Below are 20,284 nucleotides of genomic sequence, written 5' to 3'. Positions count from 1 at the left end.
GTACAGTCAGCCCTCTCTATCCACAGATTTCTTTTATTCACAGATTCAAGCATGCACAGCTTGAAAATATTATATAAGTGCCAAAAAGCAAGCCTTGATTTTTCCAGTTCATATAAGAGACACCATTTTACTGTGTCATTATATTTAATGAGACTGAGTATCCACAGGGGGTCCTCGAACCAAACCCAGCAGTTAGAAAGAGACCACTGTAATACAAAAATTACATGTATGACAAAAGTTGTATATTCCATTACAAGATGACACCCCCTCAAATTTCATTTTCCTCTAGGCCTTGTTCAGTATCCTATGGGTTCACAGCCTGGCTGTCTATTACTGCTGTGCGTAAATGCAAAGCAAACATTCTGAAAAGCAGAATCTTCCAGAGATTGTTTTTTTGTTCCTGTGTTTACATTAAGAGGAGCAACATGAAGCTCATAGGACTTCTGAAGAACTTTAGCTGTTTTTTTGTTCCCTGCTATCTCATATACCATCATCATCAATAAAAATGTGCTTCCAAAATGTTGTGCTTGAAGGAAGACTTTTTGCCTGAACAGTCTGCAGGGCTCTATGGCATGAGTTCTTTGAGACTTGCCTATACCACAAAGAGCAACTGCACTTGTGGGAACCTGAACAGCAGTCAAAATTTCAGCTGCACTCTACTTCCTGGCAAGCTGGATGTCTCTGTGTCTAAAATGGACCCCGTTATACACTGGAAAATGTGTATAGATTACTGGTGTCCAGCTTCCATGCAGTGCAGTGTCATGGTAGTCATGTGGCTAGGCATCCTGTGAAAAGTGAATCAGTAAACACAACAGATTGTTGTCAACAAAAAAAGTTCACAACAGATGCTAAGAACTAAAAGTAAGGGAAGAAAGAGAGGAATTTCTTATTAGGTTAAAAAAGAAATCCTTTTTTACCAGACTGGCTGGGGGGGAAATGGAAGCTTTGGAATGATTCATACCATCATTGGTAACACAATACTAGCAAATCTAACTAGCTATTCAATTATTTCTAGTAACAGTCTTAAGATATGTCACATGCCTGTTCTTGGGGTCACACATCAAAGCAGTGCCAGAAATATCTCGTTTCTGCAAGGGTTCAGGGAGAGAAGATCTGAAGGTCAAAGGTAAATGAAAGTGAGTCAATGCTTAAAATAAAATTATCATGTGACCTTCCATTGCCCTTTTCAAGACAACTTGAATCTATACTGGGACACAGTGTCCGGACCATATTTGACCTCCTTTCAGTCTCAAGAAGAATGGATACTAATTAAAAACTGAATTAAAAATTGCTATGAAGATTCGCACAATCAGGCTGCTTCTGAAAAAAAGAAAAAAACAGAAATTGCCTAGATAAAAGTACTTTTTAAAACCATTTGTAAAAATAAAAAATTCAAAAAATGTCCTGGATGGGGCAGAATGTGTCAGGCCTAAGATAAATAATAAATAATAATAAAATCTTTATTTATATCCCGCCCTTCCAAGAAGATCAGGGCGGCTTACAACAATGCAACAAGTGCAAACAAATACAGGTTAAAAACACGAAACAATAACAATACACAGTCTAAAACAATAACAAAGGCCCCGTTAGCCCATCCTCATGGCCACGGAAGAGGAGGGAGGCCCACAGGATATTTAGTCGGGGAATGCCTGCTTGAATAGGAAGGTTTTGAGGTCCTTCCTAAATTGGGCCAGGGTGGTAGATGAGCGGAGCTCCGTGGGCAGCGTATTCCAAAGGGCTGGGGCAGCTGTGGAAAAGGCCCTTCTAGAGGTAGAAGCTAACCTAGCCCCAGGCACCTTCAGCAGTTGCTGCCCAGATGTTCTGAGGGTGCGAGGCGGATTGTATGGGGAGAGGCGGTCCTTTAGGAATCCTGGGCCCAAGCCATTTAGGGCTTTATAGGTGATAACCAACGCCTTATATTGAGCTCGGAAGCGAATGGGCAGCCAGTGGAGATCTTTAAGCACGGGTGTTATGTGGCTGGTCCTGGATACGCCAGTGACCAGCCGGGCTGCCATATTCTGTACCATTTGAAGCTTCCGAGTTTGGTATAAGGGTTGCCCCATGTAGAGTACATTGCAGAAGTCCAATCTCGAAGTTACCAGAGCATGTACAACAGTTTCTAGGTCCCTCCGGTCCAGGTATGGGCGCAGCTGGCGAATCAGCCGAAGCTGGTAACAAGTGCTCTTGACCGTCGCATTCACCTGAGCAGTCAGGTGGAGCGACGAGTCAAGAAGCACCCCCAGACTGCGCACGAAGTCCTTCACAGGGAGCGTGACCCCGTTCAGGACAGGTGGAACCACCGCCATTCCCGGACCGGGGGAACCTATCACTAGTACCTCCGTTTTCTCTGGATTTAGTTTGAGTCGGTTTTTCCTCATCCAGCCCATTACTGACTCCAGACAGGCCACGAGAGGAGAGACGCCATCCCCAGTCACTGCATCAGTCGGAGACATAGAGAAAATGATTTGGGTGTCATCAGCGTACTGATAACCCCGCGCCCCATGTCTCCGGATGATCTCTCCCAGCGGTTTCATGTAAATGTTAAATAGCATGGGAGACAGACTTTTTGCCTGATCTACATTACAAATTAGGAAGGTTGATTTCCTGTCATGAACATGTTGCTTTCCCCCTACTCTACCCTATCAACCATACACGGAAATAAAAATTGACATGAAAGAATAGGTGTATGTGGGTTACATCCAGCTCATCACTCTAATTACAAACGAAGAACGGGCATCTAGCAGAACTATTCTGGAGCAAAGACTTACAAAACTTCTGAAAATACAAAGGAAATGAAAGTCAAATGGTTATCCCTTCTTTTAAATCAAGCTTTCTGCTGCCACAGTCTGAGCTTCAGCAAAACCTGAGCTTCAGCAAAACCAATTCTGATGTCCACTGACGGAACTGCAATACTGCCAAACAGCAGTTCAGACAGGGCTAGATGTGTCAGTTGGACTGTTGGCATGTTGGTTGGGACTTCAGTTTCCCCATGGCTAATTTTGCATGCAGAATAAAAAATCACAAAGCCATGTACTGAATTCACTTCTTGGCCTTTTGGCCAAGATCAAATGTATTAAGATGACCTTTACAATCAATCCATAGCTTGCAATTTTTAGTAAGTGATCAATGTAGCAGTAGCAATTTCCACTGTATATAATGCTTTTGGACAAGAAATGTTTTACTGACAAAGCAAAGCAGGGTCTCACTTTCATTGTGTTAATTAACAATGACCATTAAAACATTTTATTCCAGCTGGCTTTACATGGGGTACACATTTAGGCAGATTTATTTGATTAGTGTCAAATCATTATCTAGAGAATGTATAAATCATTCATTCCATCTTCTACTAAAAGGATACGAGAAGCGGTCATTCCATGTTGCTCTTTCAACATAATCCAACATGACAACAGCTTTAATTGTTGTAAGAAGCTTGCTCCATGTTTCATCAAAATCAACTACTCGTGGTTTCAAGGACATTGTGGGGTGTTGGTATTAAAATCTGTAATGAGAGAAAATTGTACATTTTTAGTTTTACAGATCACAGAAGTAACGCTAGCTGTAAAAACAGCCCTAACATTCAACTTTTCTCCTTTGAATGTGTTGCTGTTGGGTGCCTTGAAGTTGTTTCTGATTTATGACAACTCTAAGGTGAACCTATAAGAGTTTTCTTGGCAAGATTTGTTCAGAGGGTGTTTGCATTGTCTTCCTCTAAGGTCGAGATTGTGACTTTATCAATGTCACCCAGTGGGCTTTTTCTAGGATTGTAAGCTAATACTCTCAAACCACTACACTACACTGGCTCTCTTTCCCCACTGAACACCTTTGCTTATTTATAATTTGTTAAGTTATGTCCTCCAAACATATGTCCTAGCAGTGGGCTGTTGCTGGTACTCTTTGGTAATCCTTGATTTTGAAAGTCTGCTCTATAGTACTTCCCTTGCATAACAGCAATATTCTGCTTGGTAATTTAAGGATTATTCAGAACTCCACATTGTTGACACACATGCTACAAATGGCAAAGGTAAGAAAGAATCACAGACCACTCATACAAGCATCTTGACTCATCATGAAGATTTCATGGGAAGAAATCACATAAATTTCAAATTAGTCAAGACAGGCAAGGAAAACACACAAAATAGCATAATACTGGGAAAATCTATTGTAATTGGTTCTATTTATGTATTGAAATAGAAATTGAAATCCAACAGACACTTTGAACATTCAAGATTTTAAAGGAAGTCAACAATGAGAACAATGAAGCCAAATTATTGAACTGAAAATGTAAAGTGCACATAAAACTGTTTGTACATTAACTTTTTTTTAAAAAAAAAACCCTACATTTAAGTGAATGCAGTCAGTATTTGCATTAACACTGAAGATGCAAACCTGGATCTCCCTTAGTGGTAGTTAAGAGACTGATTCCAACTGATGAGCATGTATTTGCTTCTCCTCTCTGGAAACCAATGCACTGCCTGGTTTCAAACCCTGATCAAATGGAAGCTCTGATTATGAATGAATAATTCCTTTGAAATGTTCATAATTCTCCTTTTCTTAAAGAGTTCATGATGGTTTTGTTAGATTTTACTGTGTTTTAATACCCATGGCACAGGAATGAATACTTATTTCATTCTCAAACACAACAGGCTAGATTCACATTTAATTACACTTGAGACATATCTGTTGAAATCAGTAGTACTTATGGTAGGTTATTACAGGCCCAAAACAGACAGGCCAAAAATGAGGATTCTGGCACCTTTGGGGGTGCGGCATGCAGATTGCCCGGAGGTTGCTCTGCAGCTGCCTAAGGCAGCCTGAACCCAGCCAAAAAAGGAGTGGCAAAAAGCCGCTCCTTGCCAGGGGCCTGTTGAGGACTGTAGCAGCATCCGGCGTTGGGCCCACAGCTTCCAGGTGCCACAGCCCTGGGATGATCAGGGGCCGACTGGGGCTGAAGTGGCCAGAAGTGGCTTTGAGCTACCGATGTGCTTCGTTCCCATAGTCTACTGAAGGTGCATCTATGTCTAGATTCAAGGCAGTAATCTCTACACTATTTTAAAGAGAAATAACTGTTTATAGAAGTAAAGAAAGAACTCAAGAGGAAATACACAAATATGAAAATAACAGTAATGGTTCATCTAGAGAACACCCTAAAGCCAGCTAAATGTTTCTTGGTAGCCAACAAGTTCAACAGGTTAATGGTAAAGATTATTCCTTTTTATTTATTTCTACCTCCTAGTAATCAAAACTATAGAGACATTTAATGCAGAGGCTGCATTAGCCATCATGATCTGTAACCGTTGCTAAATCTATCCTCTACTGTTAAGTCTCTGAAATCCATTGGCCAGCATCTTATCTTGTTATAGTGACATAGTCCCTGCAGGAAATATGAGGGATGGGGAAAGAAGGAATGGTGTTCATGATTTTATTCTGACAGCTCAAAGGGAAAAATATGATCTGTAAAACAGTCCTAAAAACATGCTCCTTCCTTCCTTAGGTATGCACACTTTATACACACCTTTCACATACTGTCTTATCCTAAGCCTTGGAAAATTGCCAGCTGTCCAAGAACTGAGGGAAAGGGGTCCTTCCTGGTAGGTGGATTGCCAGGTCCATTGTGCATGATATCATGGGCAGATATATAATGCAGATACATGACACAGTTGCAAATAGTAATGTAGAAAACAGAAATATAGAAGTAACGAAAATAAAAATATAGACTATATCAGGAGTGCACTTCTCAGGTGCTCCGCAGCCGCTCCAGGAAAATGAAAGAAATAAAAATTGAATGAAATTAAAGAATAAGAAACAAAAATAACACTACTAAACACCATTAACTTGTAAGACATAGGATAGGCGTCTTAGGGGCTCCGCCATAGAAACTGATTCTAAAAAGAGCTCTACAAGTCAAAAAATTTGGGAACCCCTAGACTATATGAATGGTGTTGAGAATTTAAGTTGCTTATATATTTTCACAGACTTAGGAGTGTGAGTAATTATTTACATTTAGCCATGTATGCAACTCTGCCACCTTCATAAACCTGATGAAGTAGCCTGCTGTTTAAAACAACTTAACTGTAAAGCTATCATTAGCTTTTTTTTGAGAACTGCACTAGTTAGCTGTTTTGGTGATTTAGATTCCACTGCATAACATGATTACGTCTGCATTTAGGTAACTGCTTGGACACCATATGTAAAGTATTGCTGCGTTTGTTTCACAGTTATTACGTACCACCCTGTCTCCAGCATATGCCCTTAATGTCCAGAGAACATTAAAAACATGGGCATATGAAGACAGAGGAAAAGCCAATAAAAGTACTTACAAGCATGATTTAGATTTATGTAATTAAAAAAAAGAGAAAGAAACACATAACTCAGTTATAGTTGTACAGCTGGCCCTCTGCATCCACAGTTTCTGCATCTATAGATTCAACCATTCATGGCTTGAAAATATTTTTTTTAAAAATTCAAAAAGAAAACCTTGATTTTGTCATTTTATTTATATAAGGGACACCATTTTATTACACCACTGTAGTCCTCCCTCCATTCTCGTGGTCTTCAGACTTGCATTCCTCACTTATGCACGAGGGATGAATGGAGGGGGAATGGGTGTGCGCCCATACCTATATTCAAGCCAGTGGGGCTTGAATATAAGCGAAACTCTTGAATATAAGCGGAACGGATCCCCCACAAAAAAAGAAGGGGCGACTGTACATAATGGGACTTGAGCATCCATGGAGTGTCTACAGGGATCCTGGAACCAAACCCTAGCACTGTATTTTTCAGCTTCTTCCTTAACCAGTGAAGAGAGATGTATTTGAGATCAGGAAATAGGTCAATGTGACAATTGTAAGGTACAAAAGAACTATCAAAAAGTGACACTTTCTGAAAAAGAGGTTCTGAAAAGCATTTAAAGTAAAAGTGGTAAGTGTTCTCAGCATACATCCAGCAGGAATTTTTGTACATGAAAATTTTCCAAATCTGAAAGGTGTAGCTTTCTGGAGATAAATGTTTTGTAAAAAAATGTCACATATTTTTGTTCCAACTCCCAGTTCCTGATTAGAAATAAGGATATTGTATTCCCATGTTATGGTATATAATTTGTACACCATTTCCAAGAAGTGTTCTGGTAAATTTCCTAGAACGGTGTTATTCAAAGTGATGGCCCAGGGACTAGTCCCTAGTAAATTTTCAGGAAAAAAATTAGATTAGAGGCACAAGTAGGGTACCAGTCCCTGGCACATGGGAAAAAACTAATTGCCAGTCTTCCATATCCAATTGTTTGACAAGCACTGTCCTAGATTACCTACAGGTGATACATTATTCATTACAGTCTCTGATAATTTTTGAAGATCTTCAGGCTCCTGGAAAACAGTGAAGAGGTTTATTGATGTAATTGTACCTTACTTACAAATCTACCACAACAGGAATACAATGGTGACAGTATGCAAAGGCATTTTGTAGCACTTTTGAGACTAAGGACCAAAACACACTGCAGAAATAATCCAGTCTGAGACTGCTTTAACTATCCCCCCTGGCTCAATGTTAAGGAATTGTGGGAACTGTAGTTTGTTGTGGTACCAGAGATGAGAAGTCTCAGAAAACTAAAGTTCCCAGAAGTCCCTAGTGTTGAGCATGGGCAGTTAAAGTGGCCTCAAATTGGATTATTTCTGCAGTGGGTGTTGGCCCTAACTGAGTGAAAGACATTGTAGCATATGCTTTCCTAGACTTGGTCCACTTCCTTAAGTGCATGAAATTAACTCTTGCCCAGGAAGGACTATAGTCGGCCCTCCACATTCACAGTTTTGCTTATTCGTGAATTTAATTGATATATTCTCTCTAGGAATCTCTAGGTCCTCCAGAGTGACTCAGCTGGAAGTTGACCATAGAGACACACTGGAGGACCTAGCGATTCCTAAAGAAAACAGTTTCCTAGGCATTTGTAGGTCCTCCAGCATGATTCTATGGTCAACCTCTGGTTGATGTTGACCACAGAGATGTGCTGGAGGACCTAGAGATTCCTAGAAAAGCATTCTCTTGGGTTTTTAAAAAAGTGGTTATTTTATTTGCTGTTTTCCCACTTTCACAGGGGACTTGTGCTCCTAACCCCAGATAATTTAGAGAGCATTGTATATGAATAGCCATAGAAATGCAAAACTTGTGGGTATGATGATGAGGTAAGAAGTTCAGTTTTAACTAGGGTTGTTGTGGGCCAAAGGCTGAGAACCAGAAAGGAGATAGGATAAAGTGGACAGGCCAAGAAACAGAAATAATAGGTTCCTGGCACACTACATATAAAATATATATTATAATATTGGCTAACACCACAGCTTTATAAGGACGCTCTTGGACAGATGAACAAATCTCCTTTCTGGCTCCCAACCTGCCCATACACATTCCAAAATTCCCTCCACTATTTGTATTTGTCATCCACCAACCCTGGCCTTAGGCAACATCTGTCCTCATACCCTAGTTCCCCAAGGACCAAAGTTAAAACTGAACTTGTCACTTCATTACCACACCCACAAGTTGTGGCTATTCATACCATCTGATTATAAAGGTTCTTCCAGTTCACGCCACACATCTGAAGAAGTAGACCAAGGTTCAAAACACACTGCAGAAATAATCCACTTTGAGACTGTTTTAACTGACATGGCTCTATGCTAGGGAATTCAGGGAACTGTGGTTTTGTGCGACATTTAGCCTTCTCTGCCAGAGAGCTCTGGGGCTACAACTACAATTCCCAGAATTTCCTAGAACTGAGCCAGGGCAGTTAAAATAGTCTCAAACTGGATTATTTCTGCAGTGTGTTTTGGATCTAAATCTATGAAAGCTTATACTACAACATCTTTTGCTCAGTTAAAGTTAAAAAATGCTGCAATAGTGATTCCCAGACTTTGGTCCTCCAAATGTTTTGGACTCCAGCTCCGAGAATTCCTGACAGTTGGCCAACCTGGCAGGGGCTTCTGGGAGTTGAAGTCCAAAAAACCCACTGGAGGACCAAATTCAAAGATATAGTCATGTTAGTCTATAGCAGGGGTCCTCAAACTCCAGCCCTCCAGGTGTTTTGGACTTCATCTCCCAGAAGCCTCAGCCAATCACCGCACACATGCAAATTTCCTTCCTACCTTATAATGCCTCCCTTGTCAGCTTGGCCAATGATGTGGGATTCTGGGAGCTGAAGTCCAAAACATCTGGAGGGCTGAAGTTTGAGGACTCCTGGTCTATAGAATCAGTATGTACAGAGATGATGATGATGATGATGATGATGATGATGATGATGATCTGGTAGCACCTCAGCTGAGGAAGTAGACTGAAGTCTATGAAAGCTCAGGCTGCCAACTTCATTATTTCAGTTAGTCTCAAGGGTGCCACAAGATCTCTCTACATCCTGGAGGGCCAAAGTTTGGGAACCACTGTGTTACAGGATCCCTTTGCAAACTGATATTCCAGACTAACACACCCATGTCTCTGAATTTTATCCCTTTTTATCAGTTGCCTGGTGGACACTGCAGTCAAAGTGAAGAGTGTAGAAGACATTTGTAAGGTTCAGGGTTTCTCTGGAGACAAATTGTAAACAAACTGCAGCTAACTGTTTTGCATAGTAACCATTTCAGTTCAACTTTATCTAGTTTGTGTTGCTGAGATAATGGAGGTAATGAATCACACAGCTGGAAGGGGTTTCATCAGCTACTGAGTTCAACCCTCCTGTTAAATGCAGGAACTCTAGTGAGAGCATCCCCAGCAGGTAGCTGTCCAGCCTCTTTCTGAAGATGCCTATAGAAGGAGACCCCACCACCTCTTTAGGTAATTGATTCCATTGCCAAATCTGTCAAAAAATATTTTAATGTTCAATCAAAATCTACCCACTCATAACTTAAAATGAATTAATCTGGTCCTCAAGGACAGCAGAAAATAAACCTGTATGATAATGCTATAGTTCTACAAGTACGTTGGACTTTCTACTCTCAAGATTCCTACAACCACCACTTTTGATCCCACTATATGGACTAAAATGAAAACAAACCAGAAGCCATAGACCAAACAGTATTAGTTAAGCCAATGTATTCCGCATCATCATGTACAGATGTGAGAGTTGGACTGTGAAGAAAGTGGACACGAATAAAACCAATTCATTTGAGATGTAGTGATGGAGAAGAGTGCTGAGGATACTGGTGACAGCCAGAAAGACAAACAAATGGGTCCATGAACATCTCAGGCCTGAACTCTCCCTAGAAGACAAGATGATCAAATTGAGGCTGTTATTCTTTGTTCATATCATGAGAAGGCATGACTCATTGGGGGGAAAAACAATAATGCTAGAAAAGGTAGAGGGATGTATAAAATGAGGAACACTGAAAGCCAGATGGCTAGACTCAATTAGGGAGGTCATAGGTCTGAATCTACAGGACCTAGGCAGTGGCTGAGGATAGGGAGGGATAGAGAGCTCTTATCCACAGCATTGCCATGAGTTGGGGGTGACCTGAAGACAGTTAACAACAACAACAACACAGAGAGGAAGAATAAGGGCGGGCCACAAACTGGTAACTGGGAAGAACTGTATAGTGACTGTATAGACATAACAGTGTTTGATCTGTTCCCAAAGGAGAGCGTTGAGAGGGAAGAAAAAAGAACAATGATACTGTATAATGATAAAAACGTTAGTTTGCATACACACGGAAGGACAGAGAGAAAGAGCAAAAGGGGGTAAAAAAGAGTGATTCAGGCAGGGCTGACAACTGGAGAGGACCACAGCATGAGAGGCTGGTGCCCAATCCATCCCCGAAGGAGGGTGGTGAAGGGGAGCCCAAAGAATAACAACAACAGGCCAGACAGCCTGCATGTATACAGAAGAAAGAGAGAAGGACTATATCATGACATGTCGGGATGATGATGATGATGATGATGATGATGAGAGGCCAAAGAGTCTGCATATGCCGTGGTTCCTCCACATTCACTGGGGTCAGGGGTGCCTGGCCACTGGGAGATGGGGGAAACTGCAAATAGAAAACCACTATTCTTTTTACCTGAGAGAACATGTCTCTAGAAGCCTTCAGGGCCTCCAGTGCAACTCTATGGCCAACACCTGCCAGAACTTGATCAGAGACTCATGCTGGAGGCCCTGCAAATGCCTAGAAAAGTGTTTTCTCTAGGAACTCCAGCACAGCTCCATGGCCAGCTTCTGGAAGAGTTGTGTTGGAGGACCTAGAGAGAACATATTAGTCAAATCTGCAAATAATCAAAGGCTGAAAACTCAATGCTGCAAATGTGGAGGAGGGCCAACTGTACACCGAAGGAGAGAGAGCGAGAGCGAGAGAGATGGGGCCCAGAAGAATAAGGATGATAACAATGATAACAGGCCAGAGAGCCTACAGAGACATGGAAGGAGACAGAAAGAGAGGGAGCACGAGCCCAAAGGAATAATAACGATAACAGTAGTAGTAGTAGCAGTAATGATGACGATGTTTTAATAGACTAGAAAGCCTCCATCTACAAGGAAGGAGAGCGAGAGAGAAGAGGGGGCCGGAGTGGGAAGCATGATCAGCCCCAAGGAATAACAAGAATGATGCCTATACTGTATTCGTAGTAATGATAGCATAGCGCTTGCAATGATAGTGACACTAAGGTTAACAGGCCGGAGGAGGAGGAGGAGGAGGAGAGAAGGGAAAGGGACTCCGGGGGGCTGGTCTCGGGAGGCCCAGGGCCTGAGGGGCCGGGGCTAGTTAGCAACCGCGACGGTGATGAGGATAGTGAGAGGAACCCCGGAAGGTCCAGCGGGGGAGGCTCTTCCGGAGCCCCGGCTGCCCTCCTGCTCCTGCTCCTGCTCCCGGGGGCGTTACCTGGCAACCGGAGAGGCCTGGGCCGCGTCGTCTCCCGCCTGCCCCCTCCCTCCCGCTCGGCGCCGGTGCTCTCCCGAAGCCTGCTCCGCTGCTGCTCACAGGGCTGCCATTACCCAGCCGCCACGGCCGCCCCTTCAGCCCCGCCCACCGCCTTCCCAGCCGCGCCCACCGAGCGGGGACCGCGGGGGAGGCCGAGGCGGGTCTGCGCTTACCGGGTCAACGAGGCCTTTCCTTCGGCCCCCAAAGTCCGCGGGGAGCGTGCCTGCTAAGCGCCATCCAGGTCCGGGCTCCGCTCAAGGAAAGGGAGGCCCTCGGGAGGCAGAACGCGGCGGCGGCGACCACGCCCCCCACTTCCCAAGCAGAGTTGGTATCTTCCGAGGTACGGAAGCCGCCCGGGGACTGTATTCCTCACAGCCCGCTTCCGTTCCTGAGAATGAATGCGCTGAAAAAGAAAAAAAGGTAGGGGTTTCCTTTTCAGAAGGGGCGGGAGTGCGCATGCGCGGAGCGGTCCTTCGGCCCTGTCAGGTTCGGAGAGGGTTTGTTGTCTTCGTCGAAAGTCAGGGGAACGCGGCGGGCTGCTCCTGTGCTGAAGGCCGCTCCGTGGAGATCCAGGTAACGAGTTACTTGTTCGTTCCACGTAACGCGTTCCAGGAAAGGGGAGCCGTGTTTGGCTCGTTACAGGTTCCGGGTGGAGCCGCAGCGATGATGGGAGAGGAATATGGCCGGGCGTCCTCCTTTTCCAGGACATGTCCTCCATTTCAGCCTTCCCTCCGGGAGGGATTTCAAAGTGTCCTCCATTTTGAGCATGATCTTTACGCTTCTAGGAGTGCTTTTAGCTTTTTCACGGGGAACGTCCTCCATCCCTTATTCTTGGGAGGCCTTCTTCCCACTCGGCTGTCAGTCTCCAGTTCTGACAGCAACCCTGACGCAGGGCTCTCCTTCCAAGGTTCATTCAGAGACAGCTTGCCATTGCCTTCCTCTGAGGCAGCAGCAGCAGCAGCAGGCGAAGAGCATCTATGAGTTGCCCAGGGTTCCTCTGCGGAGGAAGCCAGGAAAGAACATACTCCAGCTCCCAGGATTCCATAGCCTTGAGCAATTATCCCAAGGACTGGAGCGTGGCTTTGGCAAGGCTTCCGGCCATCGTTTAAACAGCATACTCCAAAGGGACCCAGAGCAGCTTTATTTTGGCCTGTCTGTTCTGGCCCTTCATTTGGCCCTGAGCTGACAGGACTCAGGAAGGTTGGGAGACCGCCTTTGCCCTGCAAAAAGTCCCACATAACCTCTGGGTGTCTTGGCGGAGGGGCTTTCGTTTCCCAAGCCATTTCAAGCCCAAGAGACAGCCTTTTTTGCAGCAGGAAGTAAGTTGAGATGACTTTCTATTTATTTCCTCTGAAGAGCAAAAAAGGGGACTTTGACTTTTTGACTCCGGCGGGGAACAAAAACAGATACTGGGGCCACATCCAGCCCATAAACCCTACTTTGCCCAACCCTGATTTAGAAGTAGCAAAGCCTTATTATACAATCTGGATAATTAGACTTGTATTAAGTCCACAGACCATGAGACAACATTGGACTGGACTCTGTGTGAGTATTGTGTGCCTTCAAGTCACTTCCAATCTATGGCAACCCTTAGACAAACCTATCATTGGCCTTTCTTAGCAAGATTTGTTCCCCTGAGGCTGAGAGCATGTGACTCACCCATAGTCCACGACACTTGAGAGTGAGCCTGGGTCAGTCATTCTTTCTCCCTTGATCCATCCTACAGTGTTGCTGAGGATAAAGGGGGAGGGAGGAATGGCATGTAGGCTGCCTTTCGTTCATTAAAAGAAGTGCAGAGACAGGGAGACATAAATTTAGTAGGTGAGTGAATATCTTGTTTCAACAAAACAACTTTATAATCAGCATATTCTTTCTAGTAAGTTTATTCATAGGAAAGGGACATGGCATGGTTGAAAAAGCAGTACATAGTAATGAGAATAATAGTAATCCCTCTATGAATATGGTAGATAGAGCATAATGCTCTTATTATGAAAACTGAGAGATGGCGATCTGGCAGAGAGACTGTTACCCACAGAACCATTGACTGGGCACAAGAAGAGCCCTTCATGTGATCAAGGCAGATCTGGGTGCATGTAATCTAGTATTCTGTTTCCTTCCATTGAGAGGAAAAAGGAAATTAAGCTTTTTGTCTAAAAAAATTACTTCTGTTTCTGAACTTATCACATTCCTTTTTGCATAGGTCCAGTTATCAAAGCCTTGATATAATTAAATGAATGTTGAGATCTTCAGAAAAAAGACCAGGCAGAAACTGAAGATGATTTCCCCCCCAAGTGCCATTCATAACATCAAGCACCAGAAAAAGATGGTTCTTGCTGAAGAGGAAGTATCAAAGACACCTGAAGATTCTCAGCAAAGAAGTGCCATACATGACCTTCCATGTATTCGGTGGAGTTTTCTTAAAGATAACACAGGAATATTAAGAAAACAAAAATAATGACCACAGATGAAGTAAATACCTTTAAACAATGAAGTCGTTGAAATGATTCAAGATTGTCCATACCTTGGTTCAGTCATTAATCAGAATGGAAACTGCAGTCAAGAAATTGGAAGAAGACTAGGATTTGGAAGGTTAGCTATGAAGGAACGAGACAAGATCCTGAAGTGTCAAGGTCTATAATTGAATACTAAAGTTATTATTGTCCAGATTTCTGTGTGTAGTTGTGAAAGCTGGACAGTGAAAAACGTTTTGGGCTTTTGAAGAAATAAGTTTTAAGGCCCGTACAGACAGGCCAAAATAAAGCTGCTTCAGGTGACTGAAGCACATATCTTAAGAGGCCAGAAGTGGACTGGAGCATGGCTTTGGTGCGACTTCTGGCCTCTTAGGATGCATGCAACATTTAAATAGCATGCTTCCAAAGTGACCCAAAACAGCTTTATTTTTGGCCTGTCTGTTCAGGTCCTTAGTCTCCTTTCATTCTTCCACTATGAATACACCCTTTCCAGACTTTTGTTATGTTAATGATCTCAAGCACCTGATTCTCTGGAGGCAAAAAAGGGATCTCTCAGAATCTAAAGTCTAAGAACATCTATAATTTCAGAAGTTTGGTTTAAGAAAAGGTAAGTTAAAGAAAGGTTGAAGAACAATTAAAATGTTGAATGTGTCTCCATACTGTGTTCCTGGGTATTATTAAATGGGAGCAAGATGGGTTCATGTTGACATAACTTTTGTTTTACAGTATTGGATCACGTGTGTGTATTCATTCATTACCACAAATGTTGTCGAACACATACGTGGAACAGAGAGACAAATAGCATGTGATCTCATTAGCTTTACACTGTGATGTTCAGAGATTTTAAATGAATAGGTAAGGAAGGTTGGGTGCAGAGCACTGTGGTTAGATATCTGATTATTTAAATGAGATTTTAGATATTGAGGTATGTGCTGTACCCAGAGCTAGAACATAATATATTGCCATTACTATTCTTAATGGGTACATAATACAAGTAATTCAAGATTTAGGTCTGTCAGTTTCATGTTAAAAGACTGAAGTGGGGGTGTTGGTCATTGTTAAAATGTTATTTGACATGCTAATTTCGCTGGTTTCTAATTTAAAGGTGAGAGTGAATCTTTCAAAATTAGAATTGGAAAACAGTTAATCTGATGTCAGGATTGAAAAACTACCATGGTGGATAAAAGTTGCATTTAAATTCTGTTTAACTATGATTTATTTTGGACCATAACTTGATCCATCATACATGACTTGTGTGTGTGTGTGTGTGCTATTTATTTTAAACACTGCTCCTTCTCATTTTTTGCCACATTTAAAAACACCTAGTTCTGTCTTAAGCATCACCAGTGCAGCTTATTACAGAATAAAACAGTATCTCTTAATTTTTTAAAAATACAGTGACAGTACCTACATGGTGAAAGAAATAATTTTTGATGGAAACAGAAAAACACGTCTTGCTTTTTTTTCTTCTTTTAAAAAATATTCAAACATGTAGCAGTCACAATGCTATCTGTTCAAGACTAAATTCCATTGAGGTGAGTGATGCTTATTCCTGGGTATGAGAGAGCCCCCCTTTCGGTGGCCCTGCCATTCCAGTCCTTGAGCACCTGTCACTCGCCCTATTCTTTCCCCCTTCAGACCCTTCCTGGATTGGGTACTTGGATCTCAGGATGATCCCATATGCAGTCCTATGGCTATGTTGTTTTATGGGATCCATGTGGTATGCACGACCTGGAGGTGTATCAGGCTTGAATGAGACAGTCAGAGACAAGTTTATTAAGACACAGAAAATAGCACACTAACCTCTGAACATTTCAGTCATCTATAGCTCCTCAAATCCAGACTTGGTTCTCCCCTCTTACTGACTCCTGTCTGTTACAGCTCTCCTGTTGCCTATTTGCTTGAGCTCTTGTCCCTGTCTCTCTGAAATCAAAACCCTACCTGGTCTCTGGCGGAGACAAGCCTCTGTGCTGTATCATTCCTCCTCAATGGGCCCCCCTTCACAGCATTCCTTGAGCTGTGCTTGGCTGCCTTCGGCCAGACTTGCCCAACTCTTTCTTCACATCAGCTAAGCTGGTGATAGGGTTTATTTATTTATTTATTTTATATCCCGCTCTTTTCCCAGGACTGGGACTCAGAGCGGCTTCACAGCAATTAAAAAACAAACAAACAAACAAACAAAAAGTACAATTAAAACATTTTAAAAATAAATAGATAAATGACATGCATTAAACAGAATGATTAAACTAGTCCAACATTCCTGCCTGTTCTTATAGTGATTCCTTAAATGCCTGTTTGAACAGGTAGGTCTTCACCTGCCGTCGGAAAGCCATCAAGGAGGGAGCCGTTCTTATCTCCCTGGGCAGGGAGTTCCAGATTTTAGGGGCAGCTGCTGAGAAGGCCCTCTCTCGTGTCCCCACCAAACGTGTTTGTGAAGGTGTTGGGATGGAGAGAAGGGCTTCTCCAGAGGATCTCAGAGTCCGGGCAGGTTCATACCAGGAGAAACGGTCTGCCAAATAATGTGGACCTGAGCCTTGAAGGTTGCAGCCTTCATTTCCAGGAAGCCACATTTTTGTAGAGGAACTAGATCAGAAATTCTTATGTTTCTACATCTGTAAATTTGCAACCAGTTTTCAGAAGCAGGAAATAGCAACACCTGAAGAAAAGTGGATATTAAAGTGTATGATTGGTATATAACTTGGAAATGGAAATCTCAGGGTTTGAATTTAGGACCCTTGCCCTATGTTTCATAAACCATCAGATGACATAAACTGCCCAGGGTAATATGAAATGTGGCGAGGTAGAGAGTATAGTTATTCAGAAACAGGTTCCATCAGTGTTTTCAATAGTTCTGATTAAGAATTCTCCACTTAATGTGAAAATCAAATTTTCATATCAAGTTACAGGTATGCTGTTTGGTTTAATTTTTAATAATATAAAGAATTCTCCACGCTTAATATCCACCAATGGATTCTCGTAGCCACTAGGTCAGTGGTGGCACTCAGAGCCCTCTCTGTGGGCGCACGCACCATAGTCCCAACACAGAGATCAGTAGAGTTTGTCACTAGAAATCCAGAGGGACGCGGCACTATGTGATAAATAAGTGGATTTTGGTTTGCAGTTTGGGCACTCGGTCTCTAAAAGGTTCTCCATCACTGCACTAAGTGGTGTAATCCATTCCTATAGTGTCCTCTACCTGAAACAAATGCATTATTCCTTATTCGCCTTTTGCAATCCAGGGGATTGGAAGCTTAGGTGGACAGCACATATATCTATGGGACCAAAGACAAAATGTAGATCAACGGCTAAACTTAATTGAACAGGCTGCTGAATCCTACGCTTTAAGATAGCATTCCCTAACCTAGCAGTTTCCAGAAGCACTGGACTACACTTCTCAGCATCCCTAGCTGTCAGATTGAGATTTGGAGTTCTTTGTTGTTGTGTGCCTTCAGCTCACTTTGAATTTATGGTGAGCCAGAGGTGAACCTATCCTAGGGTATTCCTAGACCTAGAAAGTACCAGATTTAGCAAGGCAACTAAAGTGGTCCCTCCAGATTTGCTGGGATTAGGGGTGAAGGAACCCTGTGAATGGGGAAAAAACCCACAAATTAAAAAAACCAAAACACTTTTTACTTAAGATAATACCTCTAGGAATCTCCAGGTAACACTGGTCAACATCTGCAAGAAGTTCATCATAGAGTGATGATGGAGGACCTACAAAAGTGTTTTCTCTAGGAATGTCTAAGTTTTCCAGCACCAACTCTGTGGTCAACTTCCAGCAAAATTGTGCCGGAAGACTGAGAGATTCCTAGAGAGAACATATTAACCAAAACCACAAATAAATCAGCAAAAGTCAAACCCGCAAATGCAGAAGGCCAAGTGTGCAAAAATGCTGCTTTTAAAGGAGCCGAAACAAAAGTGCCGCTAGAGGGCAACAGTGGCAGCAACCATGCCATTCTCAGTAAATCCCATGGCTTCTCTTAAAGAATTAACCATGAGCACAGTAAAGCATGTTCCTCAAAACGTTAGTACTGCCAAATTAGTGTCCATTCCTGAAACAATCCACTGTTTAAAATGTGAAAGAACAATGTGCCTATTCTATTTGGGGACAGAACATCCCAGGACTCATGGCAGTTTTGATCGATGTCTGACAGATATTGACCTCAAGAGTTGCACTGGAGGACCTGGAGATTCCCAGAGAGGTGTTCTCTTAAGTTAAAATAGTGGGGTTTTGATTTGGGTTTTTTTTCTTCTTCACATTTTACTTGCCAAACGCTATTGTTATTGTGAAGGCGAAGGCTTTCACGGCCAGAATCCATAGATTTTTGTGGGGTTTTTAGGGTATGTGGGTGGTTTGGTTGCCAAAATTTGTTTACTCTGCCATCTGCCAGGGATGCCTTGATTTGGATTTCCTGCATGGCAGAATGGGGTTGGACTGGATGGCCCTTGCGGTCTCTTCGATTCCATGATACCCTAAAGGGTTTCTTCTTTCCTGAAATCAAGACCCAGCAAATCCAAATGAAAGCCACCCAGGGCAAGGGGATCATGAATGAAATAGATACCCTGCAAAGGCCTTCCCTTTCAACAACAGAACAATACACAGATTCACATGGAAATCACTTTCTCTCAGCCAAGGGTCACACAATATGTGTGTGTGTGATGCACACTGTGTGTGTATATACATACACACACCGATATACAGAGGTATACAGACATGTGTGCATGTATGTGTATATATACACACAGAGTGTGATCCTTGTCTGAGAGGAAGCGATTTCCATATTAATCTCTGGGTTGCTTTGTTGAATAGCAAGGCCTCAGGGTTTCTAACTCCTTGGTTAATGACCTGTCCATATATATCTAGACAAAGGCGCCCATTCACTCCCATGCCGGCATTCTCTAAGAAGCAGCCACAGAACAAACTCTTGCGGAAGAGGGCCGCAGTCTGGAGCCCGCAAAACGCAACCACAACTAAAAGCGATGCCTTGCTGCTGTCGCTCGCTGTTCCTCCTCCTCTTCGCCCTGCTCCCCCTCCCAACCCGCGCGCTGGACGCTCAGCCAATCAGGAGCCGGAGCCGGCGGTTAGCGCGAGCCCCAGCCGTTGGGGCCTTGGCCAGCAGCCAATGGGCGTCGGCCTCCAGCGATGGCGGTGGAAGGAGGAGAGGCGAAGGGAGAGGAGGGAGGAGGAGCTTCGCGCGCGAGCCGTGGCCACGCCCCCTCGCCAGGTGTGAGCGAGAGGGAGAGAGGGGGGGAGTCGGCGTCTGCTGCGGCGTCGGCCGCCATTTCCTGAGCGCCCCCCGCGGTGACGGCGCGGCGGCATCAGCGCTGACGTGGGGGCGACGCGCGGCCTGGCCCGGCCCAATCCCCTCTTCCCTGTGACGGGGGCGCCACGTACGAGGGTGAGTCGCAGGAGGGGGCGGGGACACAGGCGCAAGGCAGGCAGCGCCAGCCCTCCACCTCCTCCTCGCTTGCTCGCTTGCTTGGGGGCCGTTACCCAGGAGGAGGAGGAGCGGCGCCGAAGCTGAAGGGACGCAGAGGAACAGCACGCTTTGGCCCCGCTTAAACTCTGGCTCTGGCTCTAAAGCTATGGAATTCTGGGAGTTGGAGTTTGTTGTGGGGCCCGGAGCGGAGCAAACAAAACAGACTCCAACTCCCAGAATTCCATAGCCTTGAGCCAGAAAAAGAGCCAAAGCGGGACCAAACCGGGTTATTTCTCCAGTGTGGATGCAGCCTGCAAGTCCTTTCCAACTTTTTCTCGACAGGGAATGGGTTCCTTTTCCCTGGCAGCCCCCCTCTGAGGCTGAGAGAGTGTGACGACTTACCCCAAAGCACACTGTATGTGTGTGTATAAGTATGTCTGTATATATATACATACACACACACTGTATACCATATGTGTGTATGTGTTTATATGTGTATGTATATACACAGATACATACA

General features: G+C 43.6%; 2 protein-coding genes and 1 long non-coding RNA gene across 4 annotated transcripts in view; 2 read left to right on the top strand and 1 right to left on the bottom strand.

Annotated features, from left to right (window-relative positions):
- The window catches only part of CUL2 (cullin 2), a 49,871-nt gene extending 37,672 nt beyond the window's left edge, over positions 1 to 12,199 (bottom strand). Inside the window, exons 1-2 of one of the 2 annotated variants that reach the window (XM_042474179.1) lie at positions 12,047 to 12,199; positions 3,359 to 3,499 (exon numbers count right to left, since the gene is read on the bottom strand). In XM_042474179.1, coding sequence (XP_042330113.1) covers positions 3,359 to 3,477 — 119 coding nt within the window. In that variant the 5' untranslated portion in view covers positions 3,478 to 3,499; positions 12,047 to 12,199. Of the gene's footprint in view, positions 1 to 3,358; positions 3,500 to 11,834; positions 11,992 to 12,046 lie in introns of those variants that run through there. The other variant, XM_042474178.1, reaches the window with a different exon arrangement.
- Positions 12,200 to 12,317: 118 nt separating this feature from the next.
- On the top strand, positions 12,318 to 15,542 carry LOC121934108. The gene is made up of 2 exons (XR_006104563.1): positions 12,318 to 12,446; positions 14,074 to 15,542. It is a non-coding gene; the product is annotated as an uncharacterized LOC121934108 (long non-coding RNA).
- Positions 15,543 to 19,587: 4,045 nt separating this feature from the next.
- Positions 19,588 to 20,284, top strand: part of CREM (cAMP responsive element modulator) — a 41,698-nt gene continuing 41,001 nt past the window's right edge. Inside the window, exon 1 of the mRNA XM_042475419.1 lies at positions 19,588 to 19,743. The gene's annotated coding sequence lies outside the window, so the exon portion shown is untranslated. The remainder of the gene's footprint in view (positions 19,744 to 20,284) is intronic.

This window comes from Sceloporus undulatus, chromosome 6 (assembly GCF_019175285.1).
Source record: "Sceloporus undulatus isolate JIND9_A2432 ecotype Alabama chromosome 6, SceUnd_v1.1, whole genome shotgun sequence".
Lineage (NCBI taxonomy): Eukaryota > Metazoa > Chordata > Lepidosauria > Squamata > Phrynosomatidae > Sceloporus > Sceloporus undulatus.
The sequence above is the reverse complement of the archived record's forward strand: the minus strand, read 5'-3'. Positions and strand labels throughout refer to the sequence as shown.